This window comes from Monomorium pharaonis, chromosome 4, assembly GCF_013373865.1.
Source record: "Monomorium pharaonis isolate MP-MQ-018 chromosome 4, ASM1337386v2, whole genome shotgun sequence".
Taxonomy (NCBI): domain Eukaryota; kingdom Metazoa; phylum Arthropoda; class Insecta; order Hymenoptera; family Formicidae; genus Monomorium; species Monomorium pharaonis.
In genome coordinates, this window is record NC_050470.1 from 9,461,354 (window position 1) to 9,486,406 (window position 25,053).

At 34.1% G+C, this 25,053-nt stretch overlaps 3 protein-coding genes across 4 annotated transcripts; 2 read left to right on the top strand and 1 right to left on the bottom strand.

Moving 5' to 3' along the window:
- Positions 1-89: 89 nt before the first annotated feature.
- Positions 90-14,422, top strand: LOC105832853 (PH-interacting protein). 2 transcript variants are annotated; one of them, XM_012674140.3, is made up of 22 exons: positions 90-240; positions 374-432; positions 526-555; positions 816-875; positions 2,647-2,797; positions 3,095-3,193; positions 3,326-3,663; positions 3,735-3,889; positions 4,002-4,319; positions 4,425-4,842; positions 4,942-5,167; positions 6,820-7,159; positions 7,372-7,564; positions 7,828-8,067; positions 8,149-8,370; positions 8,490-8,868; positions 9,139-9,538; positions 9,631-9,852; positions 9,930-10,110; positions 10,176-10,386; positions 10,455-10,586; positions 10,973-14,422. In XM_012674140.3, the coding sequence occupies exons 1-22, from the start codon at positions 198-200 to the stop codon at positions 11,956-11,958; spliced, it is 5,403 nt and encodes a 1,800-aa protein (XP_012529594.1). In that variant the 5' UTR covers positions 90-197; the 3' UTR covers positions 11,959-14,422. The 2 variants fall into 2 exon arrangements, with proteins under 2 accessions (XP_012529594.1, XP_012529595.1); XM_012674141.3 differs by having other exon boundaries at positions 10,455-10,544.
- Positions 14,423-15,331: 909 nt separating this feature from the next.
- LOC105832862 (coatomer subunit epsilon) lies at positions 15,332-17,863 on the bottom strand. The gene is made up of 3 exons (XM_012674156.2): positions 17,618-17,863; positions 16,650-17,138; positions 15,332-16,518 (listed from the first exon to the last, which is right to left on the bottom strand). The coding sequence occupies exons 1-3, from the start codon at positions 17,726-17,728 to the stop codon at positions 16,210-16,212; spliced, it is 909 nt and encodes a 302-aa protein (XP_012529610.1). The 5' UTR covers positions 17,729-17,863; the 3' UTR covers positions 15,332-16,209.
- A 95-nt stretch (positions 17,864-17,958) lies between these two features.
- Positions 17,959-23,133, top strand: LOC105840609 (pre-mRNA-splicing factor PRP46). Its single transcript, XM_036285780.1, has 10 exons — positions 17,959-18,086; positions 19,512-19,608; positions 19,688-19,764; positions 20,323-20,514; positions 20,603-20,783; positions 20,851-20,957; positions 21,336-21,476; positions 22,273-22,353; positions 22,461-22,691; positions 22,984-23,133. Exons 4-10 carry the CDS (start codon positions 20,341-20,343, stop codon positions 23,110-23,112), a joined length of 1,044 nt encoding a protein of 347 aa, XP_036141673.1. The 5' UTR covers positions 17,959-18,086; positions 19,512-19,608; positions 19,688-19,764; positions 20,323-20,340; the 3' UTR covers positions 23,113-23,133.
- The last annotated feature ends 1,920 nt before the right edge of the window (positions 23,134-25,053 follow it).

A 25,053-nucleotide genomic window follows, 5' to 3' on the forward strand; every position in this document is an offset into this window, starting at 1 on the left:
GGCGTCGCCACGGCCCTGGCGCTCCGCCATTGGGGGGACTACTTCGCGTCGGGTGACGAGCATGCGCGTACGCGCGTCGCAGTCTCACAAGACCGTGTAGAGAAAATGAACTCCGCGGTGGTTATCGCGGCGCTACGAGAGCCCGATGTTCCGTCGTCGTCTTGTGAGTGAATAGGGAATCGATCGGATCGGCCGCGATGGAGGGCTGCGTGTCCAGGAACGAGTCCGGGATCGCACCAGGTAACGCGGATCGGCCGATGACGGCGATGATGTGAGAAACGGCACGGGAACGACGCGCGACGTGCCGTGCCGTATCGCGCCGTACGTGCTGCCGTCGCTAAAGCGCCTCGCGCATCTCTTCTCATTTTTCCAGAGCTGTACTTCCTGATCGCCAAGTTTCTCAACGCGGGTGTCTGCCAGGAGGCCGCGAGCGTAAGTAGGCGACACCGCGGGCCGCGGCCGGAGCGCGCGAGCGGCCCATGCAAGCGCGTCACGCGTGTGCTACTCATACGCGCTTTGTTTCAGGTGCTGAAGCGGGAACTGGAGCGTGCCGAGGTAAGCCGTACAGCGGGCCCGACACTGTACACAACGCGAGTCGCGGACCACATGGCTCGCACGTGGTTTCTGCTTGTCAAAACATTAGAATCTCCAAGGTCACTGACCTTGGTTGATCGCGAGATATCGCGGTCGTCTCGCGGAGCGCGATCGGCGCTTGCCGATCGATCGGCATTGATTTTTAATCCTCCCTCCCTTTCCCCGCCCCCTCCCCCCCGATCATCCCCTGTATGGATTCTAGATCGTGTCTGTGTTCGCAGGTACTCCCCTCGCGACACGACTGGGAGGGTAACGTGCACAGTCAGACTTTCGAGGAGTTGGTGAGTATACGGCAACGTGCTCTGTCGTCGAGAGTTATGGCGATCGGCACGGCGTGGCGGCCGAGCGTGCGAGTGAGCGAGCATCGGCGACCCTCCACTCGCCGCGCGAGCGAGTCCCTCGGGTCGCGTTGCAAGGTGGTTCGATGAAATAATGCGCCGTACTCGATCCGCGGGGGGGTTGCTCACTCTCTCTCTCTACCCCCTTTTGATCCCACCGCTTGCTCTCGCCTCCGTGATTCCTCTCGCCTCGCGTCGCTCACCTCTCCCTCCCTCTCCTCTTGTCGCGCCGTGACCGTTCGCCACCGTTCCCCCACCGCCGCCGTACGCTGGCCAATCACGGCGCATTTCCGGCCATTTCGCGTGAGCTGATCAATGAACACAGACGTCGGCAGCTTGTTTGTCAAGTACCGTCTCCGTACGTAGCTGATCAGACCGCGCCGATTGGTCGGCCGCGGGAACTACTTGATTGTACGAATTTTGCGCGCGAATATTTGACACGACGACGTCAAAACTCGATGAGGCTGATGTATTTTGCTGGCGATTGGGGAACGTTAATTTCCAATGTTTTTACTCTTTTGGCATTTATATATATGTGTGTATGTTGTATAAAATTCTTGAGTTGATAATACAAAATGTCGACAATTAATTACATAGGCACACAAAATAGTGGTCTGATACTGAGATCCTACTAATCGATTGCTATGTATTTTAAACGTAACGTGCTGAAAATGAATTCAGTGTCAAAATTGCTCCATCACTCACCATTTCTTTTTTTCTTTTTAATTAGCAAAGTAGCCTAAAAACCTTAAAAATTTCGCTGCACGCGGAAAATGATGGGTGATGGGGCAATTTTGACACCAGATTTGTATCTAGCGGCTCAAAATACATAAAATAAACAAAATAATCTTGTCGTGATACAGATCCATTTTTTTGGTGCAGCAGTGCAGCACAGACACTCCACAAAAAAAAGATTGGTAATTAACTAGTGGGGTCCCAATATTAGACCACTTTTTTTGGTGCATGTGTTATTGATAAATATAACATTCACATATTGCAAATCTATGTATATAAATAATAATTTAATATTAATTTCTTAGTGCATAGTTCTGTAACATACATTATTTAATTTATACATTAATTTTATCTATCGAGAAAGAAAGAGAGAAAAGAAAGATTATGTTTATAAAATCTATTTTTACTCATATTTTGGAAATGATTCAGAATTACAAAAAATTATGAAACATATCTTTGATTATTTCAGAGGGCTGTTTATTGTTTAATGCTCTTAAGAGACTATTCCTTGAAAAATCAAATTTCTGGATGTCTGATAGAATAATATTCTATTTTTAAAACGAGATGTTGATGTTGATATTGATTGGTTCTCTCATTGCGCTTACTTTGTGTTTGCGAGAGTAACCATCATTGCGAAGCTATCAAATTTGTATAGATGATTATCTATACAATTATTATTGTAATTTATTTTTAAAAAGTAAAGAATAGAAAGATAAATAGCATGCGTGAAGCGCATGTCTGTGATGTCTAGTAGAGATAAAATGTAGATAGTATATTAATTACATATAAGATATCGATTATTTAATAAGTTGAAATAAATATATTATTTACTTCAGAGCTTACATGTCAAAAAAGGGTTTAGCACACATATCTATTTATTTACCTTTATAATTATTTTATTAGCAAAAATTTTACCACATCTACGTCATCGTCGTCATTTATACAATTTTTCTCTTATTATTTTCATCGATCTTTTTAGGAGAAAAAATATCCCCACATTGGGCCGAATTATTTGTTGCAAATATGTGCCAGAATAGGACCAGTGTTAGAGAAAGAAGTGCCACCATGCGTTCGTGGAGCGACATCACTTCTTGGAGCAGGCAGACAATCTTTGCTACGTACTCACGAAGGTATAAAAATATATATGCTTTCATCTTTGAAAGATATATTCTTTAAAAGACTGGCTGGATTATTCTTGACTCATATTTTATTTGATAATGGAAGGTATTTAATTTTTTTTTAAATACTTTATGATATAAAGAGAGATGTACGCTTAATCTTAACAAATCCATTGAATCTTGGATGACTCAATTCCAGACAGTTAAGAATTATTGGAGGATTACAATAGATATTTTTATTTTTGGAGTAATACATGTTTATTTTTGATAGATACTTTATATGAAATTTGCAAAATTCTGTTTCTGTAGATATTACAAATTGTACATACAGCATTGTCGATTATTCTGGAAGACTCGGTGGAAAACCTTTCTTGGAATTGCCCGGTAGTTTGTTAGTGCCTAATATAGGTAAGCCAGCTTGAGAATCAACTGTAATTAAATTATTCTTGACTATTACTCTTCTAATATTTTTACTTTCTATACAAAATGTCAATATATAATTTTGTCATTCTTTCAAAAAAACATTTTTTTGCACAATAGTACGTGTACTTCAAGGACGTGAGAATTCTGGCCCTTTGAGTCGAAGGCAGGCGATACCAACAAAGTTCTACAATAAAATGAAATTATATCGGCATACGCTAGGCCATTTGTCTGCGGTGTATTGCGTGCTATTTGATCGCACCGGTAAATATATTATAACTGGAGCAGACGATTTACTTGTCAAAGTCTGGAGTTCCGTTGATGGACGTTTACTCGCCACTTTCCGAGGTGCATCTGCAGAAATTATGGACATAGCCGTGAACTTTGATAATACTTTGTTGGCAGCAGGAAGTTTAGATCGAATAATACGGGTCTGGTGTTTCCAGTCGATGTCGCCTGTAAGTACATCAAGCAACGATACACTGAAAATATATACATGAGGATGTTTTAGTTATATATTTTTTTTAAGGTGGCCGTCTTGACAGGGCATTCAGGCATGATTACGTCCATCAATTTTTGTCCAATAGTATGTAATAACGTTTACTATTTAGTCTCTACCAGTACTGACGGATCCGTAGCTTTTTGGTCCCATACGAAGAAACCGAACGAGAGAGCAGTATTTCAGTGAGTTTAATTAATCATATTTGCAAATAAATTGTTGTATACATGCTTTTTCTGTGATATTTTTAACTTAACATTTTTATATAAAATAATAATTGTTTCTAATTTGTTATAGAACGAAGCCGATTCAATACCATGAGAAAATGAGGCCTGGCCAAGCGCAAATGATATGTGCCTCTTTTAGTCCCGGGGGCGCATTTATGGCTGCTGGTTCCGCAGATCATAACGTAAGAGTTTACGCGATGTTAGGGGACGAAGGACCGCGTAGAGTTCTCGAGATCGAAGCGCATTCCGACACGGTCGATAGTATTCAATGGGCGCATAGCGGGTTAAAATTTATTTCTGGTTCTAAAGATGGCACTGCAAATGTATGGCATTTCGAACAACAGCAGTGGCAACATAAACGACTAGTTATGACGACAAAACTCTCTGGGTATGTTGTATTTTTATTTGGACATTTTTTCTTGTTTTTTGATAAAGATTTTAATAAAATATTTTATATATTTACTACAGTAGTTTGAAAAATTTTTTTTTATAGAGAACCAGAACCGGATGATGATACAAATAAAAAATCAAAAGTAACTATGGTTTGTTGGGACGTGAGCGACGAATTTGTTATAACAGCAGTGAACGATTATACGTTGAAGGTGTGGAATCCAAAATCGGGTGAACTAGTGAAGGTTCTGCGGGGACACAAAGACGAAGTTTTTGTGTTGGAATCACATCCAATAGATCCTCGAATAATACTGAGTGCTGGCCACGACGGGCAACTTATTATTTGGGACGTGTTGAATGTGGAACCGATTGTTTGCTTCCAAAATTTTGTTGAAGGCCAGGGAAATTGTGCTGTTTTTGATGCAAAATGGTCGCCCGATGGTACGAAGCTTGCCGCGACAGATTCTAATGGACATCTTTTAATGTACGGATTTGGATGTGGAGGTGAAAAATTGAAAATTGTAAGTTTCCACTTGTTTACATTATATTACATTTTGTTCTGTATCATAGCAATTCTAAATTATAATTTAATTTTATTACAATTATAAAATTATTTTCAGATACCAAAAGAATTATTCTTCCACACGGATTATCGACCTTTGATAAGAGATGGAAATAATTATGTTCTTGACGAGCAAACGCAAACGGCGCCGCATTTAATGCCGCCGCCGTTTTTGGTTGATGTAGATGGAAATCCATATCCGCCAGCGTTGCAGAGATTGGTGCCAGGAAGAGAAAATTGTAGGGGCGAGCAGTTGGTACCAAATATTGCAGTTGGTGCAAGTGGTAAGACAAGAATTTTATAACGTAATACATACGATAATTTATGTTGTAAAACAATTGTAAATTTTAAATATTCTAAGTAAATGTGAACTTTCAAGACATTAGAGTAGACCAGGGATAAAAGTAACAATTTAAGTTTAATTCTTTGAGCCATGAATTATTCTTGTTTATTAATTTTGATAAAACTGTTTTTTGGGTCACTGATTACGAATTCGTTGTCAGATTTTTAAAATTCAAAATGGCGGATCCAATATGACGAAACTCCTAGATACGTAGTTTTGTGGAAATCGATTGAATTTTTATTATTGTGTTTGCCATATTGGATTCGTCAATTTCGAAAATCTCACAACGGATTCGTAATCAGCGACTTCAAAAACTTCTATCTATAGAGTTTTGTAGAAATTGGCGCTCTTTTCTGAGAGAAAATGAACTTCTTTAAAAAAAGTAGCACATTTTTGGTATTTATTTATAGCAAGTAAATGAATACAAATTTATGGTTATACATATTTTTTAAACATACTTTAAGATATCCCGAAAATATCCGAAAATAAACAAAACGACTTTAAAAGGTTAAAAAATCATTAAAATAATTAAAAACTAGAGAGACCTTGGTAGGTCACTCACCCACAATTTTTAAGCATAACAAGAAAAATAAATATTTTATTACAAAGATAAAAGAATTGTAATTCCAGTGAACATTAATGAGAGGTGGATTTCTTTAAGATCATTTTAAAGACATTATCAGTATTTCTTAAAAATGATATCAATGAGTTACCTTATATAAGATATTTTTCAAGAGTTCTTTATCTCTAGATTGACTAGATTGACTCGGCGACATCGGAAATCATAATTATCATGGTGTTAATCAATTATACGACGGTACAATAAACTTAAAGAACCTTTACTTTGAATTTTGTTGTACACATAACATGAACTATAGATTTTTAGTACTGATAGTAAATTTCGGAACGCAGCCTTAATTAAAGATCATATTGTAAAAATATATATTAAAGACTGTGTACACAGAAGCAGGTAATTTATAAAACCTATATAACGTATATTATATAAACTATATTATACGTCATGCTATGTTTAAGTTTGTGTGTAAGTCTCTAGCAAAGTAAATTTGTTATAAATTAGATTTTGCTCATTCCAGAATGTTACAATTGTCCCTGGATATTAGTTGTTATTGTCCTCTAACGATCTTTTATGATTTAAAGTAAAATTTTTTGACAAATACTTAGGTAAAAGTTTATTCAAATATGAAAATTATTAACACAAAATAATTACTGAAATATGTTGAGAAAACATATTATACCTATGGGGGGATCCATAAAGAAAAATATTTGAAATCTTATATATATGAAGAAATTTATTTAAGGCATTAAGAAAGTGATTCCTGCTTCTATTGAAGCTTCACTTTCGACGAAAATTAAACACTAACAAATAAATGCCAATCTGTTAAATGATCACGTCACAGATATACGAACTCTTATACTTTATTAGATATTGGCGATGTTACAACCATACTCTGTTACATTTGTCCCTGGTCTACCCTATATTTTTATTTTTGTACTTGGTTTTTATTTTTTTATATTTGGAAATTAAAACAAATAATTGTTTTAATGAGAACGACACAAATTTATATTAAATAGGTATGCAAGAGGTTATAGAAGGTCTTCCAGAACAAGAGCCAAGATCGAACATTGATCAATTAATCGAAGCTCTTGCTCAGAGACAAAACATTGATGTAGGAGCAGATGGAGAAATGGCCATCGCTGGCGAAGAGAATAGAGACAATAATAATGCGGAACAACCGATTCGTCAAATAGCGAGTCCTCGTGGTAGTAGAGCTGGTTTAAGGAGAGAGGGTAACGTTGAAGGTGTTCGGCAAAGCAGCGGCAATTGGCAAAGAGAAAGCACTACTCCGTGGAACAAACCTATGCTCGCGCGTCCCGTGAATCCAGCTATAAAAAAGACTGAGATGAAAAAGATGTAACTATTATACAGTTTATTATGATATGATAAATATTATCAGAATGACAATGAATTTTATAAAAAACTACTTGAAAAACTATTTTAAATAAATTTATTCGTTTTTCGTTCGTGTGTACTGAACATTAGTATGCTGAATATGATACTAATATTAATTTGTGTGAAAATATTGATTCTTAAATTAATTTACGTCTTGTATGTTATTTGTGAAGTGAAGCAATGGCTGATATGGAGTTAGAAAGCTGGCGGCGGGAAATGCGGCGGCGACCACAGCCTACCTCGAGCACTGCCACTAATCAAGGCAATATAGGAAATAAACTCGCAAACCGTAAGCGTAATAGAACTACTAGGCACGGTTACAGAACTAGAGCAACACGCGACGAAGAACAAGAGGATGACTATGAGGTACTTAAAAAGTGATATTTATTTAATACTGATAACGTTAATAATCGTACTTGTGCTCTAACGATGAATAAAGCCTCGTCTACAATGAGTCGTTGGTTGTTGGTCGTAAGAAATTTAACCAATTATGCTTATTCTTCTCTAAGATCAACTGTGATTGGCTAAATTTCTTACTACCAACGTCTAACGACTCGTTGTAAATGAGGCATAAGAGATTCTACGAATTTAAGCAGTTAAAACGTTCGTAACATCTTGCGTTTTTACAGAATAACGCTGAATCGTCAGCGAGTTCAGTCAGTAGCAATAGCAACGATTCTACCGCCAACGAGGAGGATATGTGCTCCGATAGCACTACAGACTCCAGTACTGAATATTCCGATTGGATCGCGGATCACGGATTGAATTTGGAACCGCCCAAACGTAGTAAACGAAAACCCGTGAAAAAACGATCCGTCACTCCCCCAAGTGACGCGGACAAGAGACGCAGCAGGCGTCCTAAGAAAAAAGTATTGTATATAGATATAACGATTGTTACGTTATTTTAATATAATTTGACATTTTTTAAAACTGTTATCCTCATCTAATAGGTAATACCAATAGCTAATGGTATTCGTGAAGTTCCTGAAAATTATCGACCTTCAGAATGGCTTACCGAAGTAATACCGAGGAAAGCCCCTTATTATCCACAGATGGGCGATGAAATAGTCTATTTTAGACAAGGTCATAATTTCTATTTAGATGCGATTAGGAATAAGAAGGTTTATGAGCTTAGTCCGCGGTGCGAGCCATGGACCAAGATAAATATTAGAGTACGTTTACTTTATTCTAGGGATTAAGAAAGGTTTTTAATTATATGGGATTAAATGATATATGTTGATATTAAAATCTTGAACGTTCGAAATATAATCAGAAACTGTTTATGTTTTAGGCACAAGAGTTCGTGAAAGTAGTGGGTATTAAGTATGAAATACGACCGCCTCGTTTGTGCTGTTTGAAATTAGCATTGATGGATGAGGGCGGTCGACTTACTGGACAGAATTTTACTGTCAAATACCATGATATGGCCGATGTGTTAGATTTCCTAGTGTTGCGTCAAACTTTCGATACGGCATTAGCGCGAAATTGGTGCGAGGGTGATAAATTTCGTTGTATGATTGATGATGGTTGGTGGATGGGACAGATCGTCGGAATGGAACCGTTAGACGAAGAGTTTCCAGAATCACTCTTTATGTGCTTTCGTGTCAGATGGGATAATGGGGAATATGAACGAATGAGCCCTTGGGATCTCGAACCTGTAGACGAAGATAGTAAGCTTATTTAATTTTATGTTTACGTCAAGTATTTAATCAAATTTTAATGTGACAAGAAGAGTATTTCTGTAAAGAATTCACTTTGGATGCGTTTTTACTTAACTCCTGAGCATTTATTCTTGTTTAATATTTGACAAACAACAATAATGACATGATTCCAAGAGCATTGCGAGTATTAAGTGGAACGCGTCTTTTGATATAATAATTTCTGTCAAAAATTTAAATTTAAATTTTTTAACTATGCTATATACATTAATTATTCATTAGGAGTCCCTGCGGAACTCGGTGGCGCTGTTCTCGTCTTACCGGAGGAAAGACAAGCAATTTTATATCAGCCCCACACAGAAGAGTGGCCCATGGGTGACAGAGAAGCGACTTGTCGCCGAATTATACGAGGTCTGGATCAAGTGATGAGTCTCGCAATCGCAGAACCATTCGTGGCGCCAGTGGATCTCAGTCTTTATCCAAGTTATGCCTACATTGTGGAGTATCCAATCGATTTGTCGACTATAAAAGCCCGTTTTGAAAATCATTTTTATAGAAGAATTACATCGGCACAATTTGATGTTAGATACTTAGCAGCAAACGCCGAGCAATTCAATGAACCGCACAGTCATATAGTGAAAAAGGCGAGAATAGTCACTGACTTATGTCTGCGTATAATAAAGTAAGAGATATTCTATTCTATTATATAACAATTTGTGAATCTTTATGTATATATTTCTTTACTTGTACATTAAATAATGAATTCTTACCCAGAGAACCTACTGATATGGATGTTCCGGCAGTATATCATCAATTGAATGATACGTACCAATCCTCCGAATCGGAGATAGAAGTAGAAAACAAACCTTCGACAAGTAGATTGAGATCTTCGAATAAAAAGAATTTATATTCGCAGGAGTTTTCACAAGATTGGAAATTGGCGTGTCGTCAATTGTTAGAGACTCTGTGGCAATGCGAAGACTCGATACCTTTCAGGTAAGGAAAAAAAAACGAGTTTTTGAATTTTTAGTATCTAAGGAGTGTGACTGAAGAGACGCTGACCACTTTCACAGGGAACCGGTAGATAGATTAGAGCATCCAGAATATCATCAAATAATAGACACACCGATGGATTTGCGTACTGTCAAAGAGGATTTATTAGGCGGTAATTACGAGACGCCAGTGGAATTTGCGAAGGACATGAAATTGATATTTACAAATAGCAGGAATTATAATACTAATAAACGCTCGAAGGTAGGTTGATGTAATATCTGCTTCGTTTATGATCACATTTTTCAAAATGTCGACTATTTATGCAGATATATTCGATGACGATAAGATTGTCGGCCATGTTCGAAGCTTATATGCATAGGATACTTTTAAATTGGAAATCAGCGCGTAAACGAAATAAAGATAAAACGGATGATGATGATGATGAAGATGATGAGGATGATGATGTTGATGTTAAGACGACGAAGCCGAGAGCAAAGCGGAAACCGAAGAAGAAATCTAATTTAAGTAATGGCACAGGTAAGTGTTTATTACTGCCTTGTGTAAATGTATGTAATGTGATAAAATACAAATTATTTTATGTACAGGGCCATCCAAATCAAAATCTGCTCCTAGCGATGATGAGGACGACGTAGACAGTGAGGATGACGATGACGACGAGGATGACGACGAGTCGGGTAAAGAGCAGAAAAAGAAAGATTTTGACATAAGTACACCTGGTATGCGCGTGTACCTTTTTTCCAAATTACCACTCCATTATACATATATTGAAAAGAATTTGTTAAATTTTGAATTACGTTTATTTTTAACTATTTTTACTGGAAAATTATTATTTTATGATTTGCGTATTTTAAAGAAAAAATACATTATACATCAAAAGATTAAGAATTAAAAATATGTTAATTTTATTTATTAATCATGTAGAAAGTTGCACGAAATTTGGCAAATTTTCATGATATATGTTCCATATGATCTTTAATTTTGAAAAAGAATAGCCAATAAATTGAAATTGTATTAACACTGATTGCAATATTATATTTTTATAATTTTGATTGAGCATTTTTTATAATTAAATTACTAATCTTAATTTTATTTTGCTTTTTAGGACCCTCTCGAATGACAAATGGTCACGCAAAGCGATCTAATTTCGGTCCGTCCCGGCCAACGCTGAAACTGCGAATCTGTCGTTCGACCGTATCGAAAAAGCCGAAGAATAGTTATAGTGACGCTAGTGAAACTGAGGCAACGACGGACAGTGACAGCAGTGACGGTGGCCCTGTTCGAAGAACTAGAGCGATGACAGCGATACCTAGTGTTAGTGCTGATACTGATTCCGGAGACGATTATACGCCTGGTGGTCGCAACAAACAGGTTCGCAAGAATCGCGGCAAAAATATTAAGAATGGCAAGCAATCTAAATCTAAAGTAAAATCGAATGTTATCGTCGACGAAGATGATGATGAAGAAGAGTACGTTGCGGAAAACAAAATAAATGAGGACAAGAAATTTGTTGCGCCGGATTCCACTGAGGAGGAAGAGGAAGAGGAAGAGGAGAGCGAAGAGGAAAAGATCATCAAAAGGGACACGAGGTCACGAAAGTTAGTGACCGAGAACGAGATCCAAAAGTATACTACTAACAATGGGAAGAACAATAATAGCGATAGCGAAAGCGAAGAGGACGACGATGAAGAACCACAGGAAGAAGAAGAGGATGAACAAGAAGAGGAACAGCAGCATCAATTACAAATTGAGGCTGATAATCAGGACTCGGAAGACAGTGAGTATTGCTACACAGGATTCAGGTCTTCGCGCTCGAGACGTCGAAAGCAGCGCGGTTCTGTAGATTCGGAGAACACCAGGCAGCAGTACACCAGCAGACGATCCTCGGCTCGGAAGCGTCCCTATTATAACGAGGATACCGATGACAGTATCATGGTACCGGTGAGAAACCGGCGTAAGATCAAACGTCGTTCGTATGCCGAGGATAGCGATGAAGAAAACATACCGGAGCCCGGCATTAGCATAAGTAGCCGAGGCCGCATACGTAAAATGACACCGCGTGCCCGCGCTTACCTTCTAGAATCGCCCTAACGGCATATCTCTAAATAAAAATTATGTCCAAGAATCTTCATAAGGATTCTGGAAAGTATCGTGCCACACATTGAAAACTTGGCTCGCATTCGAAAGAAAGAGTGCGCCCAAAGATGAATAGAGTTTTCAATCGATTGGCCTTCTCGATCTCGGAACTTATTTCGTCGTCGTTACACTTATTTTTCACTGTTGCGCGTAATCGCGATACAGAATCTCCGACAGACACCTCTCGATATGGTCTGCGGAAATAACGCAATGGAAACTCGAGCGAACTTAGATTTTTTTTTCCTGCGTTTGAATAAGACGGTTTACTTAGTTATAAAAGATTGTCACAGAGTGAAGTGTATTGAACGACATTCTAAGTACTTTTATTTTTACGAAACGGTTTGAGATGAAGAAAGTGTTCTTGACCTTTTGTATTTAACTATACATACTATCGATCTGATTAATACATTGACTCAATGGTGCAAACAAAAACAGTATGAACGGACACGCAATGTTTTCCATATTTTCAAATCATTCTATACCGTTTTATTTGCACGTTCAACCGAATTTAACGATGATAAACAAATCTGTATAAAAGTTCACTTATTCTAAAGAAAATTATATCGAAAATTCTATATATAATCGTTGTTGTACAGGTACGATGATTATCTTGTTAACCATCTTGAAAGTGTAAAAACAGGAGTGCATTCTTCGTGAAAAAATGTAAGTCTACCCTTATATGATTGCTTCCATTGATTTCAAATGTTTAGTTGACAAATGAAATTTTCATGCTACGTTTATATAATAAAAACAGGAAATCATGTTATTTTATAAAAGTTTTCAGTAAAGCAACAAAGGTTGAACAATGCACTTATAAAATTTATCAAGTTATTGTTTTAATAGTTTTTCCGCATTATCATTGTAATAGTTATCCATCGAGAGTTTATGAGCTTACGTTGGGACTCTTATTTTCTTACTTTGCAGTTATATTGAATTAAAAAACTTCTAAATTCATGAACTGATAAATTTGCTATAAATGTTACAGCTATACAATTTCAAAAATAGCTGGATAATCTATTCTATTTTTATTAGAGTATAAAGTATAAAATATGTAAATTTAACTTTAAATTTTTTAACTAAGATGCGCTATAGTGATTCCACTGATTTTTTATTTCACTATATTTCATGTTTTTCTCGTCTCCGTGCCTTTTATATGTATTTTAATCGAAAAAAACCTAATTTATTTTAACACAGCACAAACAATTCACAGTATTTTTCACAATTCAATAAAGCTGCAATGAGACAATCAAGAGCCCTTGAGCAATTTTCTAAACATGTTACGTTATAAGAACATGAATCAGTATTTATTTTATCCATGAAAAATTTTCAAGACAAAAAATTGTAATAAAATTAAATATAAGTTTTTCCCGAAAGTTCTTATGCAGTTCGTTACACACAATGGTTATCTTTTTAGACAGCGGACTTATAATTTGTGTTTTTAAGTTGTATTAAACGACTTGACATGTGCGATAGACAACGGTTTGTTGTTAGCATACGGAGAGAATTAATTTTATTTCCTTGAATGTGATTAACAGTTGAAGGGACAAGGTATCTTTATTATTTTCTTTTTTCTTTTCTCTTTTTCCTTATCTCATTGTGAATCCTGCTGCGAGCGTGGTTTTTATTTTTTGTGACTTAAGTTTACCGCACGTATAGGAAAGTGAGCAGCCGCGTGCGTGAAATATGCATTGTATCCATTCGAGTATAATTTTTTTTTTTTAATATTGACGTTGTTTAAGACGAATTGTGTATATGATCTGTAATTTGCGTCGAATAACGATTTTTTACCTAGAATTTGTACACGATATCTGTTACGAATTTAAGAAAGTCATGCAATTTTAGAATTTTTCACGAAGGCAAATAGAGACGTTTTCCAGATTTATATAACACGAATTTCAACGGATTACACATTACGTAGTTGTATAAACGATTATCAGAAGACAGTTATGCCGCCAGCAGCTAACATCGTTTATCAAGACACATGCACAAACATCAGAAGTCTTGACTGTCTCGAGCCATTGTGATATTAGTGTAAGAATATCAGATATATGATAATGTAAATTATCAATAATTAGGATTATAATGGATATTTTTTTAATGACTTATATAAGAGAGTCATATCACATGTAGATTCGATAATGCATCTAGACTTGGAGTAATATTAATTTTAATGATGTTAACTTTGGTCTCATTCTATTAATCCATACAATAACAGATATATTTCATATGATAAACATCCAGGGAGAATATAATTTCATGTATATATACTCCATCAAAGACGTATACAGGACTTAATACAGAACAGTTATGTTTTATGTACAGTTTGACGCTTATTTTATTGTGAAATCAGCGTGCTGTTATATACAATATGGTTTTTTGAAATCCACCGCCACCAATAAAAAGATTAAATTATTTTATATACGTCTACTTGTGAATTATTTATGCCATTAATCTTAACAATTTTATAAGAAGCATTTTTTTCATTTTAGTGAACAATTCTATGTTTCAAATTTAAGTTACTCTCGAAATTAAGGGGATCCTAAAATCGTCTGTTTTAGGATCCCCTTAACCGACATTTTGTTCAACCATTTAGTTTTGAATTGAATTTACAGAATTGAAAATTCTTTTACACGTTTAAAGTACGTACATAAACAACCCAAGGACGATCAAGACCAAAAATACAAAAAAATTCTTAAAGTTTATTTGTTTATAAAAATATTCGCTTAAAAAAAAAGTTATGTAGCTTATACGTACAAATGTATGGTACCCCGCAGTTCGGAATAGATTGAGGAATAAAATTATTCGTCAAATTACAATTACAAGCCGAAAAAGTTATTTCTAGGATCAAATTTTGTTCATTTAAGCGCTTTCACTGAGAAATCTGTAGTGAAAGCGCTTAAATGAACAAAATTTGATCCTAGAAATAACTTTTTTACGGCTTGTAATCATAATTTGACGAATATAGTTTTATTCCTCAATCTATTCCGAACTGCGGGGTACCATACATTTGTACGTATAAGCTACATAACTTGTATTTTGAAGCGAATATTTTTATGAACACAAACGAATGACTACATTATCGACCTCGATCATGTTTGACGGGCTGTTTAGCATCCTCTTAATGGTTCATTTAAATTAAATCTTTAACATTACATACTTTAACTATACATACATATATAATTATGTAAAATATTTTATGAATTATAAATCAAACTTGTTTCAAATTCAAAAAATTTTTAATTTTACATATATTTGTGAGATGAACATATAAACTTTATATAAAAAACTGAAAGGAAGATTGACAAATGAGCTAGGTTTTATACAAGAATACAATTAACGATGTAAGACTTTATTTTTATAAGTTAATCATAAATTATTTCTATAACGATATTTACAAACATTGAGGGGCAATTTGAAAATTAAAAAAGACTTCCCGACACTTTTATATTTATAATGTACGAAATATTTTATTTTAATATTTCGCTTATCTGTTACATCTCTAAATTGGCAATATACGAATATTGTATGAAGAGATGTTTACACACGAAATAGTATATCTCTAGTTTTGACGATGATTTATAATTTTATAAAATGGCAGCCATATTTTCATGATTATGTAATGAAAGTGTAACATTACGATAAAATGGATCAACATTTCCAGTCACATACATCTTGGTTCTTGCAATTCCGAATGTTTTCATTATTTGTATAACTGCTATATCTATTTTCTGTCAGCATGTATAGCTTATTATAAAAACAAAATGTCTCAATATTATAGAACATCTGCAAACAAAATGTCTCTATTTAGAAAAATTGCACGTTTTCTATTCCGAGATCCTAGAGATAATTAGAACGTTTTATAAATCCTCATATATGCATAACATATCCTAAAAGTGTATTTGAAAGCCTAAAGATTAATATTATATGGACAGACTTTGATTCGCTCTCAACAAAAATCAAATATAATTTAAAAAATATATTTTTTTCAATAATTAAAAGGTTTGAAATGCACTGCATAAACTATCGGATCTATCTATGGATGTTTCAGCTTCAAAAGAAAAGTTTTCCGGCTAAGAAGAAGCTTTGCTTATTGGACACCTTCAATGGAGTCAAACTTTTTCAATGTATAGTCCACACTTAGGTCCATTCATAATCAATACTTAATCGATCTTATCCCACGGAATGCCATAATCTATTCAGGGGTACTCAGGCGGAAGATGAATACTGTTCTTTAAGTCTATGGAATTCAATTTCCTTCTGCAAGTATTCCTTAACAAAAGGATGCTCCAAGTGAGAATCTTTCAATTGACAAAGGTAACGATTCGCCACCTCTGGTGGTTTGCCCATATGCTGCGAGAGGACAATCATATTGATTAATGTATCTGGATTATTACTATCTTTATCAAGAGCTTCTTGCAAGGCCGTCTCCGCCTCCTCGTATTTTGCTTGTCCAATAAAACAAGTAGCCTGGCCATTCAGTAACATACTTGTGCTGGAATGCTTGTCAATCATTTCCTGAAATAGTTTATAATTTTGTTGAAAAATATTGGTTTAAAAACTTGTTGAAACACTTAGATAAAACAAATAAAAGATTTGACTAAAAAGTATTTGCTTTATATCCTAAGATTGATGGTCTTTTCTCTCACCTGAAAGATGTAATAAGCATCTTGCAATTTTTCACCACCGCTGCTAATGTTTATCCATGCCTGAGCGAGCTGAGTCAAGGTATCGTCGTCGTCCTTCTCTTGCATTGCCTTGAGCTCCTTGCGAGCCAGATCCAAACGGTCCATTTTGAGGTATATCTGTAACGTCAGCGCCATACACTCCAGATTGTTGGAGGTGCATATCACCCGGTGGGCAGCCTCCAGATTCTTCTCATGGTAATAAATGGTCGCTGCCACAATCAGAAAATTATGATTCTCGTAGTTTACATTCTTAGTTTCCTTATCTAATTCGGCTACTATGGCCTCCCGGTGATGTGGATTGGCGAAGTAGTCGGCCAGGGTCTTCAGCGGTTGCAATTCTGGCGGGGACGAATTATTGATCTCGTCTAGCACCACACGGAACTTCCTTTGCGCTATGTATGCGCGATAAAGGAAGACGTCGCGCTCCATAGCCACTTCCGGAATCGACGTCTGTAGAAAAGAGATAAAACTTACATGTCTGTACAGTTGTAGGGCAGTTTGCTCTAAAACTAACATATTAAAAAAATTATTATTATAATAAATCAAACATAAATTAAATTAAGAATGTTATAGAATTTATCTCTTTTTTTTGTGTAGATTTAGATTTTGAGCCAGTTCGTGCAAAGATTCAAACAAAGAGTTACTTATGCTTAACAAATCTGTCTCGTTATTTGAAATTTTAATATTTTGACAGCGATACTACGGAAAGAATTTAAGTTCTGTTTGCTTTTTAAATATAATATAAAAAATTGTACAACATGTATTCTCTTATAAATCTGGAAGAGCAGTGATATCAGAGAAATATCATCGGCAAGACGAAAAAGACGTTAACCAGGAGGAACGGCAGTGATAGCCGCCCACGTTGGAACTTAAAAAGAGGCAACGTGTGACACTGGATCTGCAAGACAATCGGCATGGGATAACGTCACCTTGATCTTCTGTGCCTCGTTGATGCATTGCTGGTAGTTGCCGATGTAGAAGTTATTTCTCACGTTGAAGAGATCGCTGAAGTCCTGCTGACGTGCCATCTTGTCACTCATCCTCGGCCACTGGGCTCCAATTCGTATAGGCTATGTCCCAACCGAATATCCCGACTGGTCCCGACATAAACCGACATAAACTAAACTATTGACACTCGGTGGTACTCGGCATACTGGCAGATGGCGGTACTGAAAAATGATATCGACGCGCGGCGCAGTCATGTAATAAGGGCCGATTTCACCAACTGCGGTTATCTTAACCGGCCGGTTATTCCATTGGATTTGACCAATCGTATTTGTCGTTAAGCAAAATTAACAAATGCGATTAGTCAATTTCAATGGAATAACCGAATGGTTTAAGGTAATCGGAGTTGTGAAAATCGTGTACCTGCGTCGTTGTGCGCAAGCGTGGCACATGGTTAGTAGGCACACGCGGGGCGCGCGGTAGCGGGGGCGACTTTTGCGCAAAACTGTCAAGGTACATCCTTTGAGTATATATACACGGAGGAGGAATGCCAGCACTGAAAGTGTGTCCAAGATCTGTGCGAGAGAGAAAGGTATATCATGATACTTGCTCTCTCTGCGCATGCGTCAAACGCTATATGTACAATGGCTGGCATTGTATGTTTTACACACACATACAATCCGTAAATAAGTACAAAAAGTGCACAAGAAGTGCACAAGAAGTGTTGAAACTGCGGTGCAGATAATGATATTAACGCATGCGCAGAGAAAGCGAGTATCATGATATACCTTTCTCTCTCGCACAGATCTTGGACACACTTACGGTCTACATGAAACCATAGCAATTCCTCCTCCATGTATATGTATATACTCAAAGGGTACATCAAGGCTGCATTCCGATATTACTGCCAGTACTGAAAATCTATAGTGTACGTTACGGAAACTATAGATTTTCAGTACTGGCAGTAATATCGAAACACAGCCCAAGTCGCACCGTAATGTTTTCACCCTCTTCCGAGCCCAGTTAATGCTCATGAGCGTTGCTTATCCTTGTTTAATATTTGATAACCAATAAGGATGAAATGATTCCACGGTCGTTGCGAGCTTTAAGTGGAACTCACCCTAAGCCTAGTGTAGACTGGACACAGCAAGCGGCAAGCAGCGAATGCTTGCTGCTTGCAGATTGGTCTAAATTCTTGCCTAAAAGCGCGTGATGTACAACAGGGAAGAGGAGTATGCCTCTGAATCCGATAACAATTAGCAGAAGAAGTGAATCTTTTCTAATGCGAAGATTTGAATTTATTTGAATGCTTCTTATTATGAGAATTCAGAAGATATATTCAATTGAATATCTTTTGAATTTTTCTGAATTCTGCTTTTTGACAAAATGTTAATATTTTTAAATTCTTTTCAATCCGACGTTTATGCAGGGTGTTTATTAAATTAAAAACTTAAATAATGAACTTTGATTAAATACCCTAGTGCGCAAGTGCAAATTAGATTGAGTACACAAAACAATAGACATGTGATGATATGTGAAATATTATGTCATTATACTTAGGTTAAATTAATGTACATACAATAGTTTTAATGTGCATGCAGTCCAATCGAATTTACTACAATATTACTATATCCATACCACAGTATTAGGGTGACTTCGATTACGAGATTTTATATTAGCTTGATTATTAATTTAATCGGCAAAATTTTAATGTAATCCATTCTAATCCTTTTTCTTATTATATAATACAAAATTAATACTTTCATTATCCATATTAATTTAATATGTAATAAAGGCATTAATTTTATCTGTTGATTTAATCACCTGTCAAATCTAATCCTTATTCTTACTTTTCTGTCATGTTTTAATGTAAAGTAGAAGAAAAATTCAAGTTTGAGATACGACGACTACGTTAGGCGTGCTGGATTCACCACTGTTTTCAAAGGCAAAACAGAAGATACTGATAATAACCGCGGTAATTTATGAAAGCTAACCGTGATCTGCTGCACATTTGACAATTATAATTAAAGCACAAATTTTAATTAAAAATTTAGAGCCGAGGAAGATATGAATTCTAACGAATCGAGAGACCATCAGTGGCATCACGAACGCGGATATCGTGATAACAAAGGTTTGAAGGTCAATTTATTCATTAATCCACTTATCTTAATATCTTAATGTTTTGTGTATATGAAATGTTTAATATATATTATTTATTATATATTTTATATAATATTTTATTACAAAATAATTGTTTACATTTAATTATATAATATTAATAGTATTTATTTATATATTTGTATGTTTTTATATTTATTTTTATATTTACTCTTATTTTATCATTTGTGCATAATTTAGAGTCAATACAACATAATCACATACCAAATTATACTTTTCTATTTTTATGATGTTTTATTTCAATCTCTTGAAGAAAATTACAGAAGCGAACAGAAGGTAAGAATTCTACAGCTAAATATTTATTAATCAATTAAGTTAATCTTTTGTATAGACTCAATAAGTTTATTACATTATAAGATTAGAATATTATTATTAGACATTGGTTATATAAAAATATATGAATTTTAGTTATACGAAAAACTCTCATGTCTAATTTTTTTAATTAAAATACTTTGTGTATCAGCAAAATATATGTATATGAATCATGTAATGGTTGAGGAAATCCTTTCAGGTAGAAAGGAGAGAACAAATGGAGTTGCAACCACGGCACTCTTGGTTTCAGAGGCCACAGCACAGCATCAAAAATCTTTGTCGGATAACACACGAAGTACGCTTTGTTGAGAACTTGCGTGGCCTTTATAGCGCACGTTTTTCTAAAACTGGCAAAGTTATAGCCGCGGGTTTTGGCAGTGGTAGTATTCAGGTAGTGATTATTATCACACCTTGTATAAATTAGTGCGTGATTTTGTTGAGATTGAGATAACGTTACTTTTCGTTAAGCAATTTTGCAGATTTGGAACGGTGAAACTGGTGAGCTAGAAGAAACGCTCAGATCTGGTCTGGCTAGCTCCATGCCGATCATGTGTTGTAGATTCAATCCAATCCACAACGAGATCTTCTACGCGTCTAGCGCCTGCGGAATGATCTTTGCATGCAACACACACACAAAAGAAATTTCCAGATTTGTAATTGGTAGATGAATGGGTTTTCTCAATTATGTTACACACGATATTATTTTGATATTTGCGCTTATTTGTAGAGCCAAAGAACGAGGTGAATACGATAGATGTTAACATTACTGGAGATTACTTGGTTTCCGGCGGTAAAGATGCAGCTGTTCGACTTTATAATACACAAACCGCTAAAGTTAGTGTTAATTACAGTTATTCAATTACAAATGTGTCTTTAAAATTTTTGTTGGGATATTAAACACATATGTAATAACTCAGATTGCACAGAGTACAAAAAGAATTTATAAAGAATTCAGTTGTATTATGAGTCATAAATTATGAGTTTATTTTGAAATGTAAAAAGAATTCTTTCCAGAATTTGTTCTGAAAAGAATTTTTTTTGCATCTCAAAAGAAACCTATAATTTGTAACATACAACTGAGTTCTTTTTGAACTCCCTGTGCTATTTGAGATATATAATATTTATTAATAACATTTACATATATTAATATTTTTTTATATATTACATATATATAATTATAAAAGAAAAAAATTTTATTTATAATATTTTTAGTTGATACTAGTATATAAAAACAAAGAAGTTTTGACAGAAAGTAAAATCGCAAACTTTCATCGAATGAGAATATTTGCCGCAAAATTTCACAAAGAATATCCTGATCTAATCATAACTGGTGGCTGGGACGACACTGTTCGGGTAATTCTTAAAAAAGATATATATTCCAAAATTAACAAAATTGTCATTCATCAATAATGTTAATAATCAAATCAAATAATATAAAAAATGTACCTTTATAATATTGACATAATTAGTTATAATAATCCTAGTAGCACAAAACATTGATGCAATATTGGGAAATAATGTAAAAGTAATATTCCCAATATATATTGGGCCAATATTGTAAAATAGACACTTAATCTTATTTACCCAATTTGTCTAAGCAGCAATATTGGTTCAATATTAAGTCAACCAATTGTTGAACCAATTAATTTTTTATATTAGACATTAAATGCATTCTAATTTGCAACCGATATTTTATGACCAATATTGGCGTTACATTGGGAAAACATTGGCCAATGCACTCCCAATATAACCAATCTTTAGCTAATATTAGCCAATGTACTGCCAAAGTGTATTATTGTGTTACTAAGGAAATTTTTATTTGCTTATTTAAAAATATATATGTATATACACAGAAAAAAAATTTAATATAGTCAATAACATATGTGATTGCGGGTTGCCAACTACATAAAATACTCAATACAATAATATTTGCTATTAATGCAAGTACAATGTTGATACTGCAATAGCATATATTATTGTATCGAGTATATCTGTAATTGGCAGCCCGCAATAACATATCTTATTGAATATATTACTTTTTTTTCAGTGTACATATAAGCGTGCAATATAAGCTAAATATTTTTTAAAATTTATCAATTATCAATTAACAGTAGAAAAATATAAGAATTAAGAGAAGATCTTTCTTCAGATTTGGGATATCAGAGTCCCGACTGGTTCAATAAGAATTATTAAAGGTCCTCATATATGCGGCGATGCCATCGACATGCACGTAAGCATATTTCTATAGCACATATCTATATAATTTGACATCTATAGTTTTATCAACACAAGTTATGTAATTATAAAAATGTATTTTTATGTATCTCGTATATATAGGAAACGTGTATCCTGACAGGCTCTTGGATAGTACGCGATAGTCTGCAAGTATGGGATCTGACGAGCGCAAAACTCATCGACACAATAAATCCGTATAACAGACTATCGACTTTGAACGGCGAATTTCTTTACGCAGTGCAATATTTTAACGGGAATTCTCATGGTGATCTTGTCCTGGCTGGAGGTTCCGGTACTGGAGTAGTTGAAGTGATTAGTTTAAAAGAAAAGAAGGTTTGTAATAATTATTTGTAATATTAAGCTTAGATTATTACAAAAATAAAAAAGCCACCTTACTTAAATTATAAGATGGAATAAATAATTTTATTTAATTTTAATGAACGTTGCTAATAATGATTTTTTTGTATAATAAAATCTTTTCTGTAATAATAATTGTTATAAACGTAGAATTAAAAAAATATTTAATAAATAATTAATAAACAGTACATAAAATAAACATTTGAGTAGATATTATGATAAAAATTAGCTTTTCGATATTCCAATTGCATTCATCATTTTAATGTAGGTAATGGGAAATTTCGGTGCAAATCGGCCAATATTCACCATAGATAGCTATCAAACCACAATAATATTTGGTGGCATGGAATCTGTGTTAAAACTTGGAGATTACAATTCTTTTAATTCAAATTGTTAAATCTTATTATAAATATATATAATTTTATTACAAATAATATAATTTGGGATAATGGTTATTTTTAAATATGTTGTAAAATGTTATTGATAATTTTAATTAAATATAAGTAATATTTAAGATATTTTAAAATTAAGTATAATTTCCAAAATTGCCTACAAGCTCTATAAAATTTATATTGCTTTCTTATCACTTGGTATAAAAAATATCTTAACATTATCTATGAAATTAGAACATTAATTGTTGACTTTAAGCTTCGATTAACTTAAGTTAATCAAATAATCGATCACTAACTGAAAAATATTCATAAATGTGGCCTTGAGATATGACTCCAAGATATATAACACGTTCAAGATACTGATCGATATTGATAGCCCTGAAATGACTGGTAACCAAGTGGGTGGACATCATTTTTGTGTTACGTAAGAATAACCTACATAAGAGTAAAGTATATGTACTTTAGAATTATAGCTTTAGTACGATTACGTTACGAAGGACGACCAGTTTTTTGGGCACCAATTTGAAAATAAGAATTCTAAGAGTGCACGGTTTGTTTTACTTTTGGACCTATCGCGCGACACAATAGAAATAAAGATGAAAATAAAAGTAAAAGATAAAGAAATTATTTAATAATGCTCTATATGCTCCGTAAATTATACACAAAATTTAATTATGCAAAAAGTTATTATTAAATTTTTTATGTTAAATACTATTAAAACTTTCTTTCTTGCTTCCAATTTTTCTTTCTTTTATTATTAAAAAATTATTTAAATTAATCTATAAATTATTTTATTTTATATATTACAAATATAAATTATTTATTAAATAATTTATGATTGTTACATATTCCTCATGAAATTACCTTTATTATAATTTTCTTAGCAATTTATGTTTATATCTGTTCATTCGTGTGTATTCTCTTCTAGTTTTCTTTTTAAAAAGGTATTGTTTTACTATTATAAACATGATGCAACAATTTTTAAAATTTAATCATGTAACAATACAAACAGCGAAAGGTTAAGAATATAGCAATATTTTTTAGACATAAATCAATCAAACTTCTCAACGGGATACATATCCCGTTGATTGATATTTAATATTTTATGTGAAACCTGTTAAACCGGTTTGAGTTAAAACCATTACTTTCTTTCGTAACTTGAAGAAAGAATAAGAATGTTTGTTATCTTTAAATTACTTACAAAGATCTAAAAATAATGACACATATATATACGTAAATATATAATTAAATATTATAAAAAATTTTTTATATCTTATTTTAAAGATTTATATTTTTTATAAAAATGGTTTTTATGAATATATTCTCTTTGTTTATAAGAGTAATAACTTATTAATTTGTAAAAATTTTTAGAAACAGTTAAAAACAAAACTATTATAAAATGCTTCTTTTCAAGTATCAATCTGTCTTATTAATTTTGTAAACGATATGTTATTATTTATTATAAATAGAATTTATAAGTTTTAAAATTAAACGCTTATACTTTAATTTTATCAATATAATTTTTTTATCCTTCAAAGTGATTTTTTATATACAAGCATATAATTTTTCATTAAGTAATACGATTAAATTGAAAACTTTCTTACATATTTGCAAATTAAATTCGAGAGAGAAAACATTCTCGAAACATTCACATGCAATTCTGTATCGGAATTTCAAGTAGACTCAGGGTGAGAACTCGACATGAATAATTAATTGAGAAAGAGGCTATTCAAAAAGTGTTATTGACCGAACTAAATTCATTGTTTTCACTTTCGAATGTTTATGAAAGAAAGTTTGCAGTTTGAATATTTAAAATTAAAATATTAGAATGTAAAAAAAAATTAGTTGAAACTTAAGATTTGTAGTGGACCGAGTATTTGTCGGTTTATAAAAAATTGCAAAAAACCAGATACGATATGTAGACTTTATTCGTATCGTCGGTTGAT

What these genes read in the sequence shown, in the direction of transcription:
- LOC105832862 (XM_012674156.2), bottom strand. Translation starts at nt 17,728, where the DNA reads ATGAGTGACAAGATGGCACGTCAGCAGGACTTCAGCGATCTCTTCAAC. An exon ending in ACGAGGCACAGAAGATCAAG is followed by an intron (nt 17,139 to 17,617) that starts GTGACGTTATCC and finishes TCTTTTCTACAG; the next exon opens with ACGTCGATTCCGGAAGTGGC. An exon ending in ATGCTTATTACATCTTTCAG is followed by an intron (nt 16,519 to 16,649) that starts GTGAGAGAAAAG and finishes AAACTATTTCAG; the next exon opens with GAAATGATTGACAAGCATTC.
- LOC105840609 (XM_036285780.1), top strand. Translation starts at nt 20,341, where the DNA reads ATGGAGTTGCAACCACGGCACTCTTGGTTTCAGAGGCCACAGCACAGC. An exon ending in AATTTCCAGATTTGTAATTG is followed by an intron (nt 20,784 to 20,850) that starts GTAGATGAATGG and finishes GCTTATTTGTAG; the next exon opens with AGCCAAAGAACGAGGTGAAT. An exon ending in GCGATGCCATCGACATGCAC is followed by an intron (nt 22,354 to 22,460) that starts GTAAGCATATTT and finishes TCGTATATATAG; the next exon opens with GAAACGTGTATCCTGACAGG.
- LOC105832853 (XM_012674140.3), top strand. Translation starts at nt 198, where the DNA reads ATGGAGGGCTGCGTGTCCAGGAACGAGTCCGGGATCGCACCAG. An exon ending in TCTGCCAGGAGGCCGCGAGC is followed by an intron (nt 433 to 525) that starts GTAAGTAGGCGA and finishes GCTTTGTTTCAG; the next exon opens with GTGCTGAAGCGGGAACTGGA. An exon ending in GAGGTGAAAAATTGAAAATT is followed by an intron (nt 4,843 to 4,941) that starts GTAAGTTTCCAC and finishes AATTATTTTCAG; the next exon opens with ATACCAAAAGAATTATTCTT.